This window comes from Hoplias malabaricus, chromosome 3 (assembly GCF_029633855.1).
Source record: "Hoplias malabaricus isolate fHopMal1 chromosome 3, fHopMal1.hap1, whole genome shotgun sequence".
NCBI classification, from domain to species: domain Eukaryota; kingdom Metazoa; phylum Chordata; class Actinopteri; order Characiformes; family Erythrinidae; genus Hoplias; species Hoplias malabaricus.
In genome coordinates this window covers 21,753,208-21,776,552 of record NC_089802.1, presented here as the reverse complement: position 1 = coordinate 21,776,552, position 23,345 = coordinate 21,753,208, and the positions used below count along the sequence as shown (strand labels likewise).

The window sequence follows — 23,345 nt, the reverse complement described above, 5'->3', positions numbered from 1 at the left end:
TTCACTAAATTCTTTCATGTCTGGATCCAGATTTATTGCAGGAACCCTTAAGAGTAATTATACTGCTTTGGGTCTGGTCTGGCTGTTGTTGGCAGTCTGTTGGCAAGACACAACTTGTGCCTGTGATTTTTTTCCCCCCTCCATTTTCCTCATGCTTAATTGCAAAAGCAGTCTCTAGATCCTAAACATTTAAATCATTTAAAGTAACACAAAACCCTGCTTTAAAAATGTACACATTCTCTCAGGGGCCTTAAATGAGCCCAAGACAGGCAATTTGTTTATCATAAACTGCAACAGTTTCTGTGAAATGTACAACATGCAGCATTACATGCTGGTTTCGAATAAATCATTAAGTGGAAGACATTTACTTCATATCTTATGCACTAGAAGTCTTCACTGAACCGAAGAAGACAATTCCCAGTGCCTGTAGTCACGAGTACCACCATGAAATCTTTTAAATGAGTGGGTGGAAAGTTGGGGAAAAGACAAGTAGCGGTGTGGTTGAGATCAACACATTTGCTGCTGTTTATATATAAAACTCACCAATGGTCTTGTACATGAAATTTTAATTTTCAACATAGTCTTTAACATTGTTAACTGTGGTATATGTGGTGTACCACTTTATTTATTTATTATCAGGTTTAATTACATTTTAAGGAATAACTGAAACCATGCAGATATGTAGGTCATGTGGATTACAAAAGACTCTCAATATATTTAGATTCATTGAACTTTCCTGAAGATGCATTCATCAAATTCACCCAGAATGCCTCTCTGTGTTATTGTAGATAAGACTAGAGTCTCAAACAGTGCACCACTTAATTAGTTAAAAATACCAGACATGCAAACATAATTTTATCTTTTTCTTATTTGATTGTACATTTATCGTTGTGTTAATTCATATGCTCCATTACATTTACAGGACTTATATCGTGCTGTTTTATTTTACATGGTTCTATAAGGAAATGATACAAATATTCACCTCTTCTTCTGGAGAAGAGAATGTCATGTACCCTTAGGGAACACAGCTGGACTTTAAGACCTTTACACTGACATTTACATTGACTGTACCTTTAGTGACCAATATCATACCTCTGCCATGACTTTGTTTTTTCTGAGAGTGTACTGTATTAGACTTATAGGATTGTTGTTAAATACAGGTCCCAGATCAGCTGCATCCCACAGATCTTTGGTGATGACAGACAGAAAACTGGCCAATATCTTTAGCAGTAACACAGCCCTAATGTGTTTTATGATGTTTTATGTGAGCTGACAGACTTAGGGTTGGTTTGGACCGAAGTCTAATCTGGAATGCTAAAAGAATCTGAACCCATCGCATTTCTGTCCTCACTGAATGCCAGTGACCATGTGGCAAAATGGGCATGCGGAATTCAGTGAAAGAGTATGGCACGAAAAGGAAACATATCATCCGCTCTATGGAAAGCAGTGGCAGTATCAAAACTGTTAAGCATTCACGAGAACAGTCTGCAGTGTTTTATTAGAGGGGAAAAAAAGTGAGTTTGCAAGAAGAAAAAGCACAGATCAACTACACCCTTGGCACGAATGATGTTTGAAGTGTTCACATTTTCCAGTTATGTGTAGAAGCTCCTTTCATAACACTCCAAGTGCAAACACAAAGAACAGGGGAGAAGACCGTTTTCTAGGCTTCAAGCTATGTGTCTCCTACTGAAAAATTAGTCAAGACAGAGAGTTTGGCAGGGGTTGCCTTTGCTTATCTTTCACTAGATTATGGAAGAAAGGTTTTGATAGAGAGGGAAATATCCTGTTGAAAATGTATACTAAAATTCAGTGCTGCTTGAGCTCATGAAATGACAGAATAACCATCTAACCCACTGCACTCTTCCCAATGGCTTCAGGCTATATATATATCCGCTAATCCGTCATTTAAAAAAACCTTGCATCAAAAAGATTTACTTTGTCACTTCAGTCCATACACACCATATGGTCTGTTTTCTAGCAGACAGGAATATAGTGTTCCCTTACAAAATGACAGTGCAGACGTTTACAGCTTGAAACTCTCTCAAAAACGAGAAGCATTCTTGTTGCTTAAGGAATTATGGTGACGTTATTTCACTTTATGCACATTTCCTCTGAAATGCATACCATATAAATGTCATTTTCTAACTTTACAAGCCTTTTGGTTAATATTAACAAGGTATTTTTATGCAATATGTCAATGTTATTGTGATAAATTAGTCACAATACTCCACTTTGTTTTTCTCAGCATATTTTATATGCATATATCATACAGCCTAAACCTCTAGAGCTCACACAAGACAAAGACAGATTTATACCAATAATAGAGAGCCTATACTATACTGTACTGTATAACAAGTTCATAATAAATGTGTAAACATGTTACAAGAGTTACAAGTATCTGATTGAATATATGTCCGTTTTTTATTTAGTTGAAATTATATTTTACCAAATGTTTTTTAGTTTTGTTTGTCTTTTCCCTGCAGTTTTTCCAAATATTTCATTGTTGTATACATTTAAGTCATTGTACTTCAAAGTTGCTTTTCAATGTGTCATTAATGTGTCATTAGTGTTTCTCTGCTGCATTTTGTATGTTTCCATTTGATTATAAACATAAAAATGAAAGATTTAAAAATGCCTTAAAGTATCATAAAACTATTTTCTTGTCATAATGCCCACTTTTAATAGTAATCCTGATATGCACAGTTTACCAGCTAACCCCTGCCCTATTAATAAGTGGAAAAAAAATACCGTGTATAGACTACAGCTGTATAAAATATTTAGTCAAGAGATATGCTATAAGGTTGGTGTACCTAATAAACTGATGTGTCTAATGTACTATATTAATGTGAAAGTGGCACAGAATTATTCTGAATGTCCTTTTAACATGAATTCCTTTTAATTTATAGCAGTAATGTTCTCCAATTCATCAGAATACTGAAGTACATTGTGGTGGGGGTGCTGCTCTGTGCAGGGTTTGTTACTCAATATGAAATTAATGTTTGGTAGACTTTCTCATTTAAAAAAATGCATTCCACAGTTTGAAAATGCAAACAAAACTGCACTTGAATTGGACAGAAGCACATTTTTATCTTTGCTTTACCCTTCCTGAGAAGGCAATGAACTGAAAAAAGCGGGTATGCTACTTGTATAGCTCCATTCATGACTGGTTATAGCTTAATGTACAGTGCACAACATAATGTCTGTGTTGAACAAGCATATGCTTTTTCTGACATAATGACAGAACTCACACGGTGGCGCAGCAGGTAGTGTCGCAGTCACACAGCTCCAGGGGCCTGGATGGTTGTGGGTTCGATTCCCGCTCCGGGTGACTGTCTGTGAGGAGTTGGTGTGTTCTCCCTGTGTCCGTGTGGGTTTCCTCCGGGTGCTCCGGTTTCCTCCCACAGTCCAAAAACACACGTTGCAGGTGGATTGGCGACTCGAAAGTGTCCGTAGGTGTGAGTGTGTGAGTGAATGTGTGTGTGTCTGTGTTGCCCTGTGAAGGACTGGCGTCCCCTCCAGGGTGTATTCCCGCCTTGCGCCCAATGATTCCAGGCAGGCTCTGGACCCCCCGCGACCCTAAATTGGATAAGCGGTTACAGATAATGGATGGATGGATGACAGAACTCCACCATGTCTGTTACACTGTAAACACCATACTTAGCTAAATTCATACTATCCAGTAAGAAAAAGTTAAGACTACCTTGTGCAGTGTTGTCGTGGGTTTCTAACAAAAAATCGCGATCGCGATAAATCATGGCTGCTTCGGTTATGTCCTTGAAGTTACTATAGCTGCATCATTCTGTATCCGCTGTGTTTCTTGAGCTACTTAAGTAGGGACACATAAAACCGCGGTCATGCAGGGCTTGTGTCCGAAAATATTGACACGCGAATTTGCGTTTCTGGCCAATAGTACTGCGGCTCTCTACTGTTTCTGCCCTGTCTGAGCCAACACGACGGCAGAGCTGACGGGTGCGGTTCCAAACAGGAGATATTACACACATTTTTCATGCGAGTTAAAAATTACAGCACAAGCAATAGTCACACTAAATCCCGGTGTTCTGTCGTGTTGTGCTACTGAGTGGAAATGTGCGACTGTTGTGTACTTTCATAGGTACAGCCCACTAAATGAAAGGTAGTGCATTTGGATAGGCAAAAAAGAAATATATTTAAAAAAAAATGCTCCCAACGGAAGACACACACAGCCTAAATCTTCTTATGAGGTTAAAGATAAGGTAATTAAAAGGTACCTACATTGATATTACATTGTTTATAAATATATTTTATGAATATTTGTTTCAGCATGTACAGTTTTGGAACGCTGAAGCAAATAACAGTAAGTTAAGATTGTATAATGCAAACACATTTCCTATGAAAAACATAACAATTGTGGGTCTGAGCATGCGCAGAGCTGTTGTAGGATAGTTATCAGTAGCACAACATGTCAGAACACTTGTTTAGCTCTTACAGACAGCCTCAGGGACCAAGTACCACTACAGCCAACACTCAGCTGTACATTAATGAAGTAAATAAACAGTTTAGTTGTATGTTATTGGAGGCGATGGGGATGTACACATCTTTGTTTTTTTAAGTAGCCTAAGCCTGGCGTTTACGCTGGTAGATCTTTCATTTGTTCAGGTTTCAAAAGGTGGTCTTGTATGTAAAAAGGCTGGTGACCACTGCTCTAAATGATTCAGCAACACTTACTTATGCAATACATCTTGGTTGGGAATTTTTTCGATGGCCTGCGGGTGAGTGAGTTCAGGCACGGATTAAAGAAGCAGACTTCGAGAATCAGTTCCACACTGAAAGATTATTGGGTTTGGGCTACTGTGAATGTGCACATCACTAGCTGTCTGTGAGCATTGCTGCTCTGCCTGCAGTAATACATGCACATTATTTTTGCATGATTTGAAATTAGCTCCCCTAAACACGACTTCTCCTTTAACCGCAAATTAGATTCCAAAGCTCATATTTGCATATGGTGTAAAACAAACGGGCAAATGTTTCCTCACTTTCTGCTCATCTCTGCAATACTATGCAAACAGATCAATGCTTTCCTACAGCCTTGTTTTGTCCTGCTGCTGTTAGTCCAGTTCAAGCCACATCTCCAGTTCAAGCCACTCAGTCAGAGTCGGTTTTAATCTCTCCGTTGTAGTAAAACTCTGGTTTATTTTCACCCGGCTTTACTTCACGTTAATCTCTCTAAGTTGAAGGGCCATATGTTGTTTTCTATGCCATTTCATCCTTTCATTCCACCACAAAAGATTTACATTAATCATTGCTTTGAAAGCCTAAGAAAGATAGTGAGAGGCACACACACACGCAGACAGGCCATCGGTATAGGGGGCTTAAAACAGAATACTCCAGACTGCTGCTGCTTCTTCTGAAACAAGTGATGCAGTGATCACAACACAAATATCTGCTCTGAACTAGTGACACTCGCACAGGGCAGAGGAAGAGCTGGGGGCAAGAGAGCAATAAACATACATACAGAGAGAGAGAGAGAGAGAACAGTGATGAATAAAACAGACAACATTAGAGAGAAAATGAGAAAATTATTAAAATGAAAGGTGAGAAATACAAAACAGAGACTAAAATGGGAGAGAGAGTGTTAGGGAGCATACAGGGTGATTATGTCCAGAAGGACAGGTAAGAGACAAATGAGAAGAATGAGCAAGAACAGAGAGGAAAGACGAGCAAGAGAAAATACAGCAGGAAATGGGAAAGAATGGAGGGAGGCAAGTGTAAAAACAGAGAAGGGGGGTAGAGGAAGGTAGAGAAGGAGCAAGATTAAAGGAACACTACGTAATATTTTTTACTTTACAATTACAGCTTTATAATAATTGTGATGCTCCACTGACTTGTAATAGGGACAATACAGTCTCTGTCATTACTACTTTGGGCTCATTAGTGCAGAAACTAAACTATGTAACTTTTGGAGGAGGGTTACCACCCCACTCCCTCCAGTGTATTTCAGTACAGTGTAGAGGGTGGGCGATATGGCCCTAAAATAATATCACGATATTTCAGGGTATTTTGGCGATAACGATATTCTTGACAATATGAAAAAAAAAACCACTGAAAAATACTTTTATTTATTTCCAGAACAAAGGATTGCAACAAATGTTATATTAATATTATTTATATTCAAGTAATAATATATTTAATTTGTATTTTAATTAAATTTATATTATAGATTATTTAATTATATATAACACTACATTCATACAAATCTAACAATTTCAAACATTCAGAAGGAATAACAAATATATGTGTAAGCATTTTCTTATTTTGTAAACAACCGTAAATTTCTAAGGTTCTGACATTGTAAAAAATATATATAGAATATTGATGTTTTATTTCCAAACCACATCCTGAAGGATGACTGAAGTCATTCTTCTTTTGGAGCAAATACTTAAATTCTTTGAAGCATACTTCCACCGTACCTGACACTGTGCCTAAATGACTCACGTAATGAATGTATGCCGTATTATGTGTAATGATGTCATTATGTCCTTATTAAGTCAGAATATCACGATTATCACAATATTGATTTTTTTTTATGTTTGAAAAAATTTTGCGATATTATTGCACACGATACGATATGACACAGTCCTAGTACAGTGCTGTAAAAATGAATTACACTAAGGGAAGCCCCAGGAGCAAAATTCAAATGTGAAAATAAGAGAAACGGAGACTAAAAAGAACCCTGAGTAAAACAGGGAATAACAGGTTAGAATGAGAAGAGAGAAAACAGAAAAACAAAATAGGAAGAGAGATGGAAAAAAAAAAAGATTAGGAATGAGAGCAAAAAAAAAAATTGTAAATAAGAAAGACGTTAAAAGAACTGAGAATAAATATTATTTTTATAAAATAAATATCTCACAATATTTATTTCACTATACATTTCTTATTTTTGGTTGATAATATAATTCTGATATAGATATGAACAATATGAAGACACACAGCAAACAACAAACATAACAGCATCAAACATAACCCTGTTGGTGATGAGTGCAAAGAGCTAACAGCAATGCCCTACAATGAACGTCAGTCTGTGAAAGAAACTTAAAATAGGGGCCTGGAGGTTGTGGGTTAGATTCCCGCTCCGGGTGACTGTCTGTGAGGAGTTGGTGTGTTCTCCCCGTGTCCGCGTGGGTTTCCTCCGGGTGCTCGGGTTTCCTCCCACAGTCCAAAAACACACATTGGTAGGTGGATTGGTGTCTCAAAAGTGTCCGTAGGTGTGAGTGTGTGAGTGAATGTGTGTATGTCTGTGTTGCCCTGTGAAGGACTGGCGCCCCCTCCAGGGTGTATTCACGCCTTGCGCCTGATGATTCCAGGTAGGCTCTGGACCCACCGCGACCCTGAATTGGATAAGCGGTTACAGATAATGAATGAATGAATGAATGAATGAATGAATATATATATATGCTATCCAACCCTAGAAAGAAAAAAACTAATTAGAGAACGAGAGAGTAAATCTAATATAAATTAAAAAAACAAGAAGAACTAAGAGATGTAGAATGAAAGTGAAGAGAGATCCCGTGCAGAAGAAGAGACACAGAAAGACAAGTTGAGATCTGTGGGTATTTGAAACCAAGGCTAGAGAGACCATTTGTTTTGACTGCATATGCTTTCAGTTCTCAAACACGAGTGGCCAGAACACAAAGTGAAAAGAAGTTGGAGCCCATTCAGATAAGCAGTTCATATCCTGCTCTGATCTGCTCCAAAGCGTCTGTGGGGCATCTTGGAGATCTACAGAATAAATGAAGCTGTGATTTTTTAAGCTAAGCTGCACAACAGATGTCAAAGCCATGTTTCAGTGCCCTGAGCTGCTCCCTGTGCTGACAGGGTTATGGTGTTGTGCTTTTTGTTGTCCTTCAATTATCTATCATACTGCCACAGTTCAGATGGGTTGGTACATGTAGTGGGCCAATTAGAGAGTTAGTCCGACTGAGAAGAATCGAAGATAAGAAAAAAAAGAACCCTCTGAACTCACGCCTGTACTGTTATAATTAAGACAAATGATCAAAAAATTTAAACAACCGTGAACACAGTATTTTTACCTTCTGCTTCTTTATGGGCTAATTATTCCCCAAGGAAACCTCCTCACAGTAATTACGTGTTATAAAACTATCAGTTTCCACTGATGTCCTCAGTGTGAGCTGTTCTCCTTTGACGCAACGTTAGCACACTACGTTTCATGGTTCTTGCTAGTATGAGACACATTTTGACATTTATGGATTTGCTGGAATCAAATATAGAAATAATTTCCAAACTAAGGGTGTACAATATGAAAATATCAGATTGTGACGGATAAGAATATGTCCATGATACACCATCACAGGGAGATTGTTATATTATGCTACAATGCACATTCAATCCGCTGCAGTTTTAAGTTCATACAAGCAAAATCTCCAAAGTGCTTTTCCTTAGCAAAGCACACTATTTACTAGCCCCATTCGTGCCCACAACGACAGGCAGTTCACAGCACAATCACAGCACAACAGACCAAGACAGACTGATTAAATGGAATCAGGTGTGCTCTTCTTGTTTGGCATACACAGTGGCCATCTTACAAATATATTAAAAATTTAGGCAGTGGTGATAACAATGGTGAAGTTATGTTATAATGTATATTATCAGAGCTTGACATATTCTTAACCAAAGCAATCGTTCAACCTAAATATATATATATATATAACAATATTGTGCTTTCTTAATGAAACAACTCCACTTTTGGGTACTAAAGTAAAACCAGAAAATATATTTCAGAAATGTATGGTGTTATTCAGTATGTCAAGCTCTTTAAAGCCCTAAGGATGAAATTCAGAATTTAAAATCTTCCCTAATGGTAGCGTGTTTAATATTTTCATAGTGGGACTTAGTACTGAAGCAATCAACACAATATAATTTTTTCACTGGTAAAGGAAATGAGCAAAAAGAAAATGCTCAGAATTTAATAGTTCCAGTAAAGCCTTGGCCACAGTTGACTGGCAAAATGGCGGCGACAAAAAACTTCTTGTCCATGATCGAATAAAGGCAGCCAAAATTACCATATTAAAGCTTAGAATGCTTTTCATTACATTTTTTCTATTTTATCTTAAATTCCACTCAAAAAATAAATATCTTTAATCAAAATATACCTTTCCAGGAAAGTTATGAACAAAAATTAATGAAAGTATGGAAGTTCATATTTTTTATAAAGCCATTCAGGTTAAACCCCCCTCTTTCCACAATGGCTGTCCTTAAAAGGGAATGGCACTGGGTTGCAATCAAGAGTAAATATCTAAACAAAATTTGGTGAGGTCAGAAAATAAAAAACCTGTTTGGTGAGGGTAAAAGGCCATTTGGAGAGGTACATGAGATTAGAAGAAAAATATTTTAAGATGTTGCCATTATGCATACATAATAAAAAAAATTTCTGCAGTAAAATTAATAATTTTCCTTATGAAGAGGTTGGGGTCATCAGGGTCATTGATGTTTTGACCACTAAAGATTCGTTTTTAATATTTTTTACAATTTTGAAAACTTTTCATTATCATTACATCATAAAATGTCCTCTAGCTGATTCACTGCCTCAAGATTGGTTTATGTAATTTCAGGTGGAAAATGGAAAAAAGGCCTGGAGTGTCGAGGTTAAAAACCAGCATGATAAAGAATTGTGATAAAATCGTGATACTGCAAAAAAATTGTGATCATGTATTTTTGCCATATTGCCCACCCCTATTCCAGACCAATATAATTTTTTGTTTCAATACACTCTTTTGGCCACAGTTGATGTGTAGTTCACTCATGAAAACAAATCAAGAAAATTCACTGCCTCACTTTTTAAATGTGGGTCTGAATGTCTCTCAGTATCAAGACAAGTATAAAATAAAGCCAATAAAAATATGAACTAGCATTGAGTCATACATCACATGGCATTTAATCCACCATAGATATCTCCATTTACAAGGCATGACCTTAAAAGTACACCTTCAGATCTGCTTTAAGGTCACAACTACAATGACACATCTACCAAATGGGTGCACATCCTTAACCTTTGGAATGAACAGACCTCTGCAGTTCATCAGCCATTCATACCCTAGGATGAAAGACATTCGTAAAAAACAACGCATCGACGACAGCAACCAAGACAACAACCTTGCCTCATAAAAAGAGGTGAAAAGACAAGAAAAATAGCTTCAGAAATGTGTATATCGTGTCTTCTCTAGCATGTGCCAAAACATTTTCATCATAAACAATACATATCATTGCTTGTTTTTGTGTTGCTTGAAACTGGACTTTCTAAAATTCTAAACAGTAGTAATCATGATGACTGTGAAAGTAAATAAAAGTAAAAAAATCTAAATACTGTGCTGATACTAGTTACTGTGCAGTTTATACCACAATGCACTAATTAATGTGTCAATAACTGTTTTAAGTCTTTTTTTTATTTAGAGTAATGAACATTGCCCACCAATATCAAGCTACATTTTTCAATAGCCTATATATCTATGTTGCAGTATTTCATTTCAGCTGTGATCACTGAGTAGTACTTGGGTTGTGCAGTGTGAAGTCAATGAGAGTGTTTGCTTTGCTGGCTGGGAGGTATTTTTATTCTTCTGGTTACTGCAGCATGTCACATACAATATTGTGTTTTCTGTCAAAGGCTCAAAATGAAAAGACTTTTGGATGACAGCTACACCAAAATTGCCTGTGGTCTGAAGAAAAATTACACTGAAGTAAAGTCAACAGTCAGTGCTGGCTTGAATCACCCAACAGTTTTTCTGTTTGTTTGTTTGTTTTTTGGTAAACTTTCTCTTTCTTACTTATTTAGTTTATATGCCAAACATGTAACTAAATCTGCAGCCCTCTCATTTGATAAGCCAGCATTCACTTGTGCACAAAACCCATTCCTTTGGAAGTCTTTTATTACAATTCCTCAGCTGTCAAACAATCCGAGTTGCACAGTTACACTGAGACCCAACTCATGAAAACACTGCAATCAGTGGTGGTATATTTGTCCTAAATCTCCTGTTGTGTGACTAAAGAAGTGCTAATTATATATGAATCACGTCAGTGCTGCTAAAGCTGTGTGACTCCTCCGAGAGTCGGAGCTTTAGCAGTCACACAAAGGATCAACTTCAATGGTACTCCCAATGGAAAGAGATAAAAAGCCAACATTCTGCCTCTGTATATAATCAACATTCGCCATACTGCAAAACACAGCTCCATGACCAAATATCAAATGTACCTTAATCATTTGATTGTTAATATAATCCAAGACATATTACAATTGTCAGGCCTTTGGTGTAAATGTAACCAGGTCCGTAACACTTACAGTATATTTAATACACATTGAGTCAAAAGTCGCAGGACAACCTTTTATCTGAATACCCCAGCAAGTAATGGGTGAGGTGGCCTATATAGGCTATGTCCAGAACATGGCTGCCACCTTGAGAGCCGCCATATTGGATCAAGGGCAAATTTTTCCAATGGGAAAGTGGTCATGTGACAAATCAAGGAAACAAAAGGGTGTCTTGCAACTTTTGACTCATCCTGTACTGTTTCTGGTCATGATTCACGTTAATTATGTCTGGCCCCTCATACTGCTTTTAATCAAATTTAATTAAATTTTATAAAACTGATTTCTGTTTTAATGACACACTTTTTTTAAATTGAGATTTGTAATATACTCTGTGGGCAGCACGGTGGTGCAACAGGTAGTGGCGCTGTCACACAGCTCTAGTATGGGGTTGTGGTTTTGAGCCCTAGTCCAGGTGACTGACTGTGAGGAGTTTGATGTATTCTCCTTGTGTCTGTGTGGGTATCCTCCCACTGTCCAAAAAACAAATTGGTAGGTGAAATGATGTGTGTGTTGCCCTGTAATGGACTGCTGCCTCTTCCAGACCCACAGTGACCCTGTATTGGATGAGCAGTTACAGACAATGAATGAATACACTCAGTATGAATACACTCTGACAAATATTTGGGGAGAAATTCTGTCCTTACTGAATTCAAAAGTGAAATTTTTGCAAAGGTTCTGTAGAGTTCTTTCTTTTGGGAACATGGAAAGGCCAATTGTTGTTAATGAAGACTTTTCAGAAAAAAAAATATATATTTTTTTATTTACCATGATACATGGTAAATGTATGTGTGCCAGTCACATGGTCTCTGAAAGATGATGTCAAACAAAGGAGGCACCAGAGAACAATTGTATAATTGTGCTTTTCTCTCTGTCTCTCTCTCTCTCTATTGTTTTATTTCTGTCAGCGATATATGGCTTACAGATCCTCCAATTTCCATTCACCAATCCAAATTCATTTTAGCACAATAAGGTGTGATGTGGTATCATTCTTGTTGTGCAGAAGCTATAAAGGAATATCCAAAATATCATGTTAATCAAGTTATCCCTGTAAACCAGATATAGGAAAGAAGTTCCTGAAGAAAAATATTTCCATAAGAGAATGTCTCAATCAAAGCCGTTCAGGGGATTTCAGCTCTTTATGAAATCACTTGCGGCCAAGCTGAAGTGAACTATCATTACAAACATGGGCATACAGACATGAATCATCTTTAGCAATCTGCTTTATTACGCCACATATGTTGCAACTAGGCATGTCTATACTGGAAGGGTTGAGGTAATAGGGTAAGTTCTGCTTTTGTTCTACTCTGTGAGTGATGAAGAGAAATCTGCGTAGACAGACGGATGTAAGATACTGTTTGGTCATGCTGGAGGAGTTGCTAATTTCACTAGCAAAGATGCAGACCGTGGTATAATGACAGTAGCCTGCCTGGTCATCTCAACAAGAACAAAAAAAAAAAAAATATATATATATATATATATATATATATATATATATATATATATATATATATATATATATATATATATATATATATATATATGACTCATTCACCACATACTGCGCAACCTATTGCATTTAAATATCCAGCCTTTGCCTTTAAACTACTGCGAAAACCCCTTTCTGCTTCTTTATTTTCAACAGGGTACAAGCTGGACCTTCTGGACTGAATTAAAGCAAAACATATTGAACTTCTGAACCACAGGGAAAACACAGCAGTGTATTATGAGAGGTTTTAGCTAGAAATTACTGATCTTAAAAATAAAGCTTGGGAAAGAGGTCCAGCTTCTAAAGGAAGCAGGACTTGCTTGTTTGCTTTGTGCTAATTATAGCAACACCAGACTGCATGCAGATCCCTGCACTCTAATAACATTTATCTCTGTTGCTTCTAAGCAAAGGCCCATTGTTCTCATCTGTCCCTAAGCACAAACCCGACACATCTCCAATGAAACCTCTTTTGTGGGAAACTTATTTGTCTACTCAAATTGCAGCATGCAGTTTGAAACCTGGTATGTGTTCTTAGCCAAATGAAGGTATATAAATGCAGATATCGATATTTACAGTTACAATTATTATTCTCTTTCAAATTTTTTAACATGACCATTTCATACATATCTGAAAAATCAGATAAAGCCGGTTCCTCATTAATATATCAGAATACAAATGAGAGCTGACTGTTTGCATAAAGAAGAACACCTTGCTGTTCTGATGTGAAAACAAATTCAAATTCTCATGCCAGGCAGTGTTGCTGTAACTGCTATAATTAAACATAACATTTGGCTGTATTTATAATATTTGACAAATTTTCACACTCTGAAGCAATTTTTCAGGTCGGAAGCTTGATCTAAAGTGATTGACGTCACAGATGCTCTGGTAGTGAGAAGAGAAACGATTGAATCTCTCGCTCTGAGGGGATTGGAGTCCTTCTGATATTTTCAAACATGTCTGATTTTTATGATATTTTAAAATGTACTCTGCATCCTGTAGTGTGAAATTATCAGCAATGTAAATGGGCGAGTGATTCAGGTAATAGCTAATAACAAACCTAACCTAACCTAAACCTATTAAATAATAAAAATGATGGAACAGATGCACAGGCACTGCACCCATCCAGTGGACCACAGAGATGGAGAAGCTACTAGTCAAAAACTGGCAAGCACATGAGTGTCAGTATAATGTCATTTAACTACCACAACCACGCATTCATTCTCTTCATTCCTTCTCTTGAAATTTGGGAAATAATTAGCCTGAGCCTTTATGACACTGGCTAAATGTGTGGTACCCAATCTTTGTCTAATCACCTACTGTGTGCTCTTTTATGACTAGAAGACAAGTCATAATGTGGGGAAAAAATGGAAGCAAGTGTAAAATCCTCTATTTTTCAAAATCAATTAGGACTGTAAACTCATGTGGTGTAGGCCTAGCTTAAGGAAATTTGTTACCATATAATGAGGAACCTGCACACATTTCTGATGGTACCAATCATAAATCCTGGGGTCCACCTAAACAGACTACATTACAGAAATCTAGAACACTTAGAACACTTTCACCAGTGTGGCCACCTCCCCTGTCTAGTGTATGGAACTATGTGTAGGAACAAACAGAATGGAATCTGACAGTGAGCTGATATGGCTACTGCCATTTATAGCCTCTGAAAATTAAAAGGAGATTGCTTTTATTTGCACTGGGGACTTTTAAATTTACAAAAGGTAATCCTGCCATATATACTTATATATATATATATATATATATATATATATCGAAATTAACCACCCCCTGTACCCACACCGGAGGGCACCTAAAATCATTTAATATTTGCCCAGAACTGGATACAATTGAACTGTTATCTAAACAATAAAGGAGCACCAGTGCTAAGAATATGCCCCCCGCACCAGAACATCTTTAAAAATGTAGACATGATCCTTAGTGGCAGATTAAACTCAACCATAACCGTTGCCAAATCCATACTTGCAACAATTTCACTCAAAGTTGAGGTGCAGTCATTCCTCCAATACCATTATTTTGTTTCCCTGGGCAGATATCACCTTAAACAGCTTATATCAAAAACCATATACAGACACACATACACAGCATTTACAGCAAACTTACTTCATAGGTTTGAAGAGTGCCTGGCCATAGTTTTGGAATGTCATGATGAGTTTCAGCTGAGTGCCTCCAGACTTCATGGCTGCAGAAAAAATTGAGAGTGATGATACGTCAAAAACGAACATGGTTTCATAATAAAATCTAGATCTTCCAGCCTGAGAATGAAGAGAACGTAGCTGAGTTCATTCAGACATTAACTTGATAGTTTGTACGTTTGTAAAAGTGAAAGTAACTGTTCGACTGTGTTTGCTTTTCTCCGTGTTAGCTCTATGTTTCTTGTCTTCTTGTCAGTTTATGTCACATTTGTAGTTTAATCAAGTTGCATAACAATTTTCTTTTGTTTTCTGCTTTTTTTTTGGGGGGGGGGGGGGAGGGCTGTTAATTATACCATCTTAGGACATGCCTTCTTGTCTGGGTGAACATTACACCTTCAAAGTTGTGACAAAATGGCTTAAGGACCACAGGGTGAATGTATTGGAATGGTCATTGTAAATGCCTGGCCTGAATACCATAAAAGTTGTGGGCTAAACTGAAAAAGCATGTTTGAACAAGGATGCCAAAAGACTTGAACTGAATCACAGCTGTTCTCTCAGGAAGAATTCCAGAAAATATTTTGTGCAAGGATTTGATTCAAGTTAAGGAAATAAAAGGCCAAGCCACCAAATATTAATAAATTCATGCAAACTTCTGATCCACTGAAAATCTTATACAGTAAATAAAACCTGAAATAAAGTCTCTTTGTGGAAATAAAGTATTTATACATATATGACTAATACATAAAACATAATGACTTGAAATATGTTGAAATAAGTAGTGAAACATTAAATTACAATTAGTTTAATTAAATTTTAGCTTTTTATGTGTAAACATTTAGCCTCCACTGTAACTGTTTACCAGTAAAAAACATTACTGCAAAGTTGGCTGCAATTTTTGTAGCTTTTTCAACCCCATTGAAAGACCTAACAGCATTCGTCACCCACAATGCGATTTCAGTCAAACATTTACTGCATGTTATTGAAGTCAAAAGATTCTGCCCCCTTCACTGTGCAGATAGTAAATAACATGTAGCTGATTACTTGAGGCTGAAAACAGAAAGCCAGTAAATGTGTTATGGACAGACACTCTATTCCTTTGGGGGCGAGCTGATAAGGCCTCAGCAAAGAGGCTTCTCTATACAGAATAGCTAAGAGCAATCATAAACAGCTAATTCACAAAGAGTGATGCCAAGGACAAGTAACCAAACAGGCCATTCAACCCAAACAAAGTTTGATTATGGGAATTTCTATCCTTCCTCATAGAGAATAAAAGAAAGTACCTGATAGTGTATGTTTGATCCCATTTAATTTTTTTCTCCTGGATACTATAAAGTATTCTACTCAGGGCTGTGTGTAGGCACCAGTAAAACACCACCTTACCAATCACTGCTACATTATGCAACTACTCAGCTGGGTGTAAAACATAGGAGTTGTTGGTGAATATCACAAACATTTGGAAACCACGTCTAAAAAATACATTGGTACTTGATATTTAAACAAAATTAAGCAAATAACAAAGCCAATGCACTGATAAGATATATGTCATAGTTTAATATCAATTGTTTAGCATGTGTAATAACATGGATGAATTCCCTCTTCCTAGTATTTGTGATTGATCTTAGTTGAAGTGATACAAACAAAACACTGTCGCCATATTACAATTACAGTTCAATTTATTTAAAACTCATCAGTAAACTCTTGGCGTGACAAGGTTAAATAAACACAGTAAATAACGAACCTGCTACTGTTGACACTTTCACTTTAAATTAAATACTAGCGATGGTAATAACTTTTCAGTTTACTACCTTATACCTTTATTAATGTAATACCATTTGTCACATGTATACAAACTAAACAATCACTGGATTTGGAACACCTACCTTGTATCTGTCCTCAATGTCCATTTTATCAGCTCCACTGATCATTGAGGAGCACTCTGTACATCTACAATTACAGACTGTTGTCCACCTGTTGCTCTGGACAGTGAGTGCAGTGTTTAAAAACTCCAGTAGCACTGCTGTACCTGATCCACTCTTACCAGCACAGAACACACTAACATATCACCACCATGTCAGTGTCACAGCAGCACTGAGAATAATCCACCTTCCAAATCATACCTGCTCCTCTGGGGGTCCATTGAAGGGCAGGGTGAAATGGGGATAGTAAAGGATGCAGAGAAGTAGGTGGACTACAGTCTGTAATTGTAGAGTTACAATGTGCTCCTGTATGGTCAGTGGAGCTGATAAAATGGACAAAGAGTGTAGGTACAAGGTAGGTGTTCATAATGCTGTGATTGTTCAGTGTATAATATAATGTATAGCATACCTCATATACATATTTCTTTTTTTTCTTTTGGCTCATTACTTTTAAGAAGTACTTTATATCCTCCACCTACTCAATTGTTGACTAAATTATGCATACCTGTGTGTAGTATGTCTGTTATTGCAATGCTGCAATTTTCTTAGGCATCAATGAAGTCTCAACTACCCTTAAAAGCACACTGTGGTAAAACCAGTGTAATTTTATTCCAAAATAGTTTTTTTTTAAACAAACAGCAAAACACTCTTATCACCATCTGTGATTTTCAAGCATATCTAGATCAATTAATGCATATCACAAACATCTCATGTTACCCGACCAATGTATTTATGCTAAATGATACTAAAATGGTAAAGCCTGACTTACCGACGCTAGTGATTTTCTGGGAAACCAAGTCCTTGAGCATGGCATCGATGACTGGATTGTGTCTGGAGTAGAGCTCATAGCGATTTATCCCTATGTGAAAACGGAGCCAGTTTGGATAAGAATCTGGGGAGAAATCACCTGTGGGAGCATAATCTCCTCCATCCTTCTCCTGACCATGCCTGTGAAGAACACGCACCCACACACACACACAGACACACACACTCGTTTAATAGACGCATTCACATATGTCCCAAGTTAGGGTGTTAAAGTTAGTCTGTGGTGAATATAACATAGCTAAACCTCTCAAGGTACAGCAGTAACTTTAAAGCCTAGTTGTTTTCCCTAAAGGTTAATAGGGCTGGACAATAATTTGAATATTGATATATATCGCAATATTAAATGTTTCAATAACATTTTTAAACACATTTTGAGTATTGCAATATACATTATTTTACAGCATCTGTCAGTGACCAACATTAATTACAGAGTGCTGCCTACAGTTTATAGCACACATTTTCACAAAGCCATGATGTTTCTCTTTGATGGTGATGTCATGTTTCTTTTTTGTTCTTGGCAGTTCTTCTTTGGCTTTTATATTGTTCATATCGATATTGGAATTATATTGTATCAATCGAAATTAAGAATTATAATTTATCCAGAAATACTTGTTAGTTGTCATAAGAAACTATTGTCATAAGAAACAAGAAAGCAAAATAAAAACCTGGAGTAGAAATATGGTGATGTACCCTTGAGGGTACCACCACAGTGAGTTTTTCTGAGACTATGAACTGAGAGAGACAGAGAGAGAGAGAAAGATATATATATATATCTGTGTGACAGGCCCCTGACCATTCATGGTTCTCGGCAGCTTTTGGGTCAAATCTGATGTCAGTGTTGACGTTAAAGAGAGTGTCCTCCTCGGTAAGTGTGGGCAGGGGTCTTTGATACAGCGGATGCTCGAAGAGCGCGTGCAGTCTCGAGCCTTTAGCCGCAGCTTTTCGGCTGAAGGCGGTGGTCTCTTTGGCCCCTGCTCTCCTCTCGTGGCCGTCCGGTCTCGGCCTCTGGTTCTGTTTCTGCGACTGAATGGCCAGCCTGCTCGGCGCCTCGGCCGTCTTTTCGCGCGAGTGTGAGGTTAGGTTGTTGCTAAAGTCCTGCAGCAGTCTGAGCGTGTGCTTGTTGGGCCACGCAGCCCAGCCGCGCGATTCTTCGGCGGGGCCGCGCGGGCACGCGCACGCGGCGGAAGTCTGCTGTGGTCCGCTACCGCTCGCGCCGGCCTCGCGTCCCTCCAGACGGGGCAGCAGGTCGATGACGACGTGCACGCTGCAGGCGACGAGGAAGACGGTGAGCACAAGCACGCGGAACCTGCGAAACACAATCATGTCTGCGCGGTGCGGGAGCGCGAGCGCGCGCACTAGAACATGGCACAGGGAGCGCACGAGGCGCGCGCCCGCCCTCAGCGGCAACGCGAGCGCGCACGGGCCATGCTGCTGCTGCTGCTGCTGTTGATGGTGGGGATGATGATGATGATGACGTTGATGATGGTGATGATGCACGCTCTCCAGGATCAAAGGGGGGGGCGAGGGCGGGGGTGTTGTGAGGAAGAATGTCTTTTTAAAAATCACTCAACTGAAAATTATCAAGCTGAGAGCAGCGTATAATCCAGGACGAGACGAGTTCTGAAGAGTCTTGTAGGCAGGAGGAGGAGGAAGACAGATTTGCTGGCGTTGAACAGTGTCTAAACGTGCACCATACTGACTTAATAAGTTCTGGAGAAGACGTGGAAACCTCCGGAGTGCTCCAGAACTGCCCCGCGCACTGATAACCTGCTGGAAGTAGATGAGGGGTCGGACGTTATTGAGAATGTTTACTTCAGTCCAGAATATAGACTTAGCAAACGTTTTTTAGCCGTTGTTTCTTTAGTGAAGTCCAGGTTTGTCGATACTGTTCTTGCCGTTGTGTCTATCCTGGTTGTTTAGTCTATTCGTCGTCTCTTTTCTGAAATGCTGTGATTTAGCCGCTCTCTAAAGCCGCTGAGCCTGTAGCCTGTTTGTTTAGACTGTACGCAGTCTTTAGTGAAGTCCACCAATTCAGCCGTTGGCTCCTGGGAGAATCAGCTGTATGACAATTCGCAGTTTAAGTCCGTTTTTTACCCGTTTTTACTCCGGTTCTACGCGAATCGAGTTGCAGTTCAGCGCGCGAGTACGCCGTTAGCCGTTAAACAACGGAAGCAGCTGATATAGAAATTCGCGGCATCCCTCCTCGAGCAAAACCAAACCATTCCCCCAGTGAGTTTTACATTTCTCACACGTAGATTCAGCCCCGCCGTCCGAGAAAAACGTGGAAAGTGTTCCTCTGAAAAGCGGAGAGAGAGAGGGGGGAGCGAGTGCGTTTGTATGTGTGTATGTCCTCAGCTGCTGCTCTTCCCGAATGAGTGCTGCCTTATGAGTGGGTGTGTGTATGAGTGTATGAGAAGCCTATATGTGTGTGTGCGAGTGGTGGAGCTGCTACAGCGTCACTCAGACAGGATTGGCTGAGTCTTCACCCACTAAAAACACAAGCTGTAAGGGCAGAAATCAGTCAGGCAGAGCTTACTTCTGCAACTCCAAACTGCGCAAGAAGAGGGCGTCTCACTCACACTCTCACACACGGTTACTCTCAGACAAGAAGGTCGGAATAAGTTCTGGCCTCTGGCTGTTATACATCCTGTGCCCTAAGTATGCTGTACATTTTTCAGTTCAGTCAAACACAGAGAACATTAAAAACAAGTATATAAAACTGAGCAATGGCTATCAAAAAAATCATTATTTCAGTTATTTAATTTTTTTGCACTCGACATTAACCTCTTCCACTAAAAATGTTCAAAAGGCACCCTTTTGAAAGATTACTTCGCAAGTATATTTCATATGCTTTTATATTTTGTGATTCAAACAGCCATAACACTCAGATGTTCCAACCTTGTGCTGAGTGACTCGGGGAAGGTTCAGTTCCCACTGCGACCCTAAACTAGATAAGTGGTTACAGACAATGAATGAATGAATAACACACAAATGACCTGGGAATAGCTGAGAATATTCCACTAACCAAATATATCCAGCCAACAGCGTCCTGTGTGCAGTACCCTGTGACCAAAACTGGATGTCTAGGTTTTAGATTTTATTCATTCATTCATTCATTATCTGTAACCGCTTATGCAGTTCAGGGTCGCGGTGGGTCCAGAGCCTACCTGGAATCATTGGGCGCAAGGCGAGAATACACCCTGGACAGGGCGCCAGTCCTTCACAGGGCAACACACACACACATTCACACCTACGGACACTTTTTGAGTCGCCAATCCACATTTCAACGTGTGATTTTGGACTGTGGGTCTGTTTCAGTCCTAAATAGTGATGGCAGATCGTTCTCAGCACAGCACTGGCACGGCAGCAGAGTGTTGGTTCAGTAATATCATCAATAACAGCCCATTGATGAATTAGGATATTAGCATATGATATCTCACTGCAAATAAAATACATCACAGTATATAGTAATAGCTAATATATATAGTATGTAATATAGATAGTAATATATAGTAGCATAAAACACACACACAGACACTGTGTCCAGAACTCTGTAACTGAACCCTTTTTTCCACTGTGTGTGAACATCATTCGTGACTGTGTCCCTGACCTGGATAAACAGTTACAGACAATCAATGAATCAATTAATTAATATGTTATAGTTAGGCTAAAATATTACAAGCTTAACCACCAGAATTTAATATTTTATATGACTAAAAGTGAATTTTACTGTAAATCTGCAGTGTGTATTTGAGTATACACTGTTTAAATTATATTTTTTTGCAGATTCCCTGAGGTGAATGAGCAGTTACAGACCATGAATGGCTGAATAATTGTCTGTAGATTCCTGAAGATATCTGTTTATCACAGTAACTACTGAAAGTCCTCAACCAGAAGACAATGTCCTGGTGTGTCAGGAGAGTCTTTGTTGTTTGACAGAGATGCAGACCACACAAACACAATGTCATGCTTGTTTGTGGCGTGTGCATTTCCCTCACTAAGGATCCTTTGAGGTAGGGTGACCACCTGAGGTCAACCCAGATAAATGTGCATTGATCTAAAACAGGCTTGGGTTTCAGCAACAAAAAAAATGAAAGAAAAAAAAAAGCTCCTCTGTTTCTTACCCCGGTGTCAGTAAAGCTTCTATTTATTCTCTCAGGCTGAGAAACCTTGGATGCAGCTCCCATCTTTGCTACAGTCATAACTACCAGCTTTCTCTGGGAAAAGCCGCAACCTAACCAGAACCGCTCCCCACAGGCCCTCTTTCGAGACAAGGGAGGTGAGAATATGAAAAAAATCAGCTATCGGTGACCAACATGGTCAAGGTATTATTTAGGTGCTACTGCAGTATTATTAAAACATACAGATAATATTTAAACCTTAAAATTTATAGTTAATATTAGCAAAGCAAAAGTTACACCACAAACAATTTGTGATATATTTGCTATAAATTGTATATATTTTTATTTGTGTACTTTATTTTGTTCTTATTTAAACACAAACATTCATATATTGTCTTAAACCATTTATACAGATCAAAGTTGCAGTGGGTCTGGAATCACAGGGCAGAACACACACATACACACACACACACACACACACTCACATACCCCAGTCCTTCTCAGGGCGACACACACTCACATATTCACTCACACACTCTGGACACTTTTGAGTACCTACCAATGTGTGTATATGGACTATTGGGAGGAAACCGGAGCACCCGAAAGAAACCCATGCAGACATGAAGAGAACACACAGAACTCCACCCAGACAGGAAAGCTGAGAATCAAATGAAATGGGATGCTTTGAAGTAGCTGCACATGAGTCTGAGGAGTCTACAGGTTTTAATGCCAGGCATCAATGCTTGGCAAGAGGACTATAAAGACCTGCAGTACTGTGCTGTAGAGACAAGACAAGGCAAGCATAATTATATTTCATAAAATAAAATGGCTTGACAAGAACAGTATAGGGACAGTAAAGAGACGTTACAGTAAAACAATAAAATAATTCAAATTTAGGAAACATAAAAAAAGAAATAAAAAGTTGACAGAACTACTACAGTAACCAGTCTTCTCTCACAGTTATAAAACATAAAGTTAAAACATGACTAAGGAATTTAATGAGTTAAATATAAGTGAAAACGCTTAAATAGTGCAAAAAATCTATATTAAAAAAGAATTAGATCATAAAAAAACATATAAAACTATTCACAGTGCAATAAAAGTTTAAGTACTAAAGCTCAGGCATAGGCACATGAAAAGAGAAGTGTTTTTAATCTGGATTTATAGAGTGTTGCAGTTGGGACACTTTAACATCTGGCAATTTGTTCCAGATGTGTGTGGTATAACAACTAAACACTGCTACACCGTGCTTAGTCTGAACTCTAGGTCTGAGCTTGTGGATTTGAGCAACCAAATTGGCTCATTATCTCTAAAAATATCACAACTGTATTCAGTGCCTGATTCATTAACTGATTTATAAATTAACCGTGGCACTTTAAAGTATTTTCTGTAATGGATTGAAATGCAGCATATAGGTTTAAGAACTGGACTAATGAGCTTGGTAATTTTGGTCCTGGTTAAAACTCTAGCCAAAGCATTCTGAATGAACTG

The 23,345-nt window shown here is 38.4% G+C and overlaps 1 protein-coding gene across 2 annotated transcripts in view; it reads right to left on the bottom strand.

Annotated features, from left to right (window-relative positions):
• fam20cb (FAM20C golgi associated secretory pathway kinase b) overlaps positions 1-20,095 on the bottom strand; it is a 74,196-nt gene extending 54,101 nt beyond the window's left edge. For both annotated transcript variants that reach the window (XM_066665803.1, XM_066665802.1), the window contains exons 1-3: positions 18,527-20,095; positions 17,678-17,856; positions 14,961-15,039 (exon numbers count right to left, since the gene is read on the bottom strand). In XM_066665803.1, the coding sequence (XP_066521900.1) occupies positions 14,961-15,039; positions 17,678-17,856; positions 18,527-19,056 (788 nt within the window). In that variant the 5' untranslated portion in view covers positions 19,057-20,095. The remainder of the gene's footprint in view (positions 1-14,960; positions 15,040-17,677; positions 17,857-18,526) is intronic.
• Positions 20,096-23,345: the final 3,250 nt, after the last annotated feature.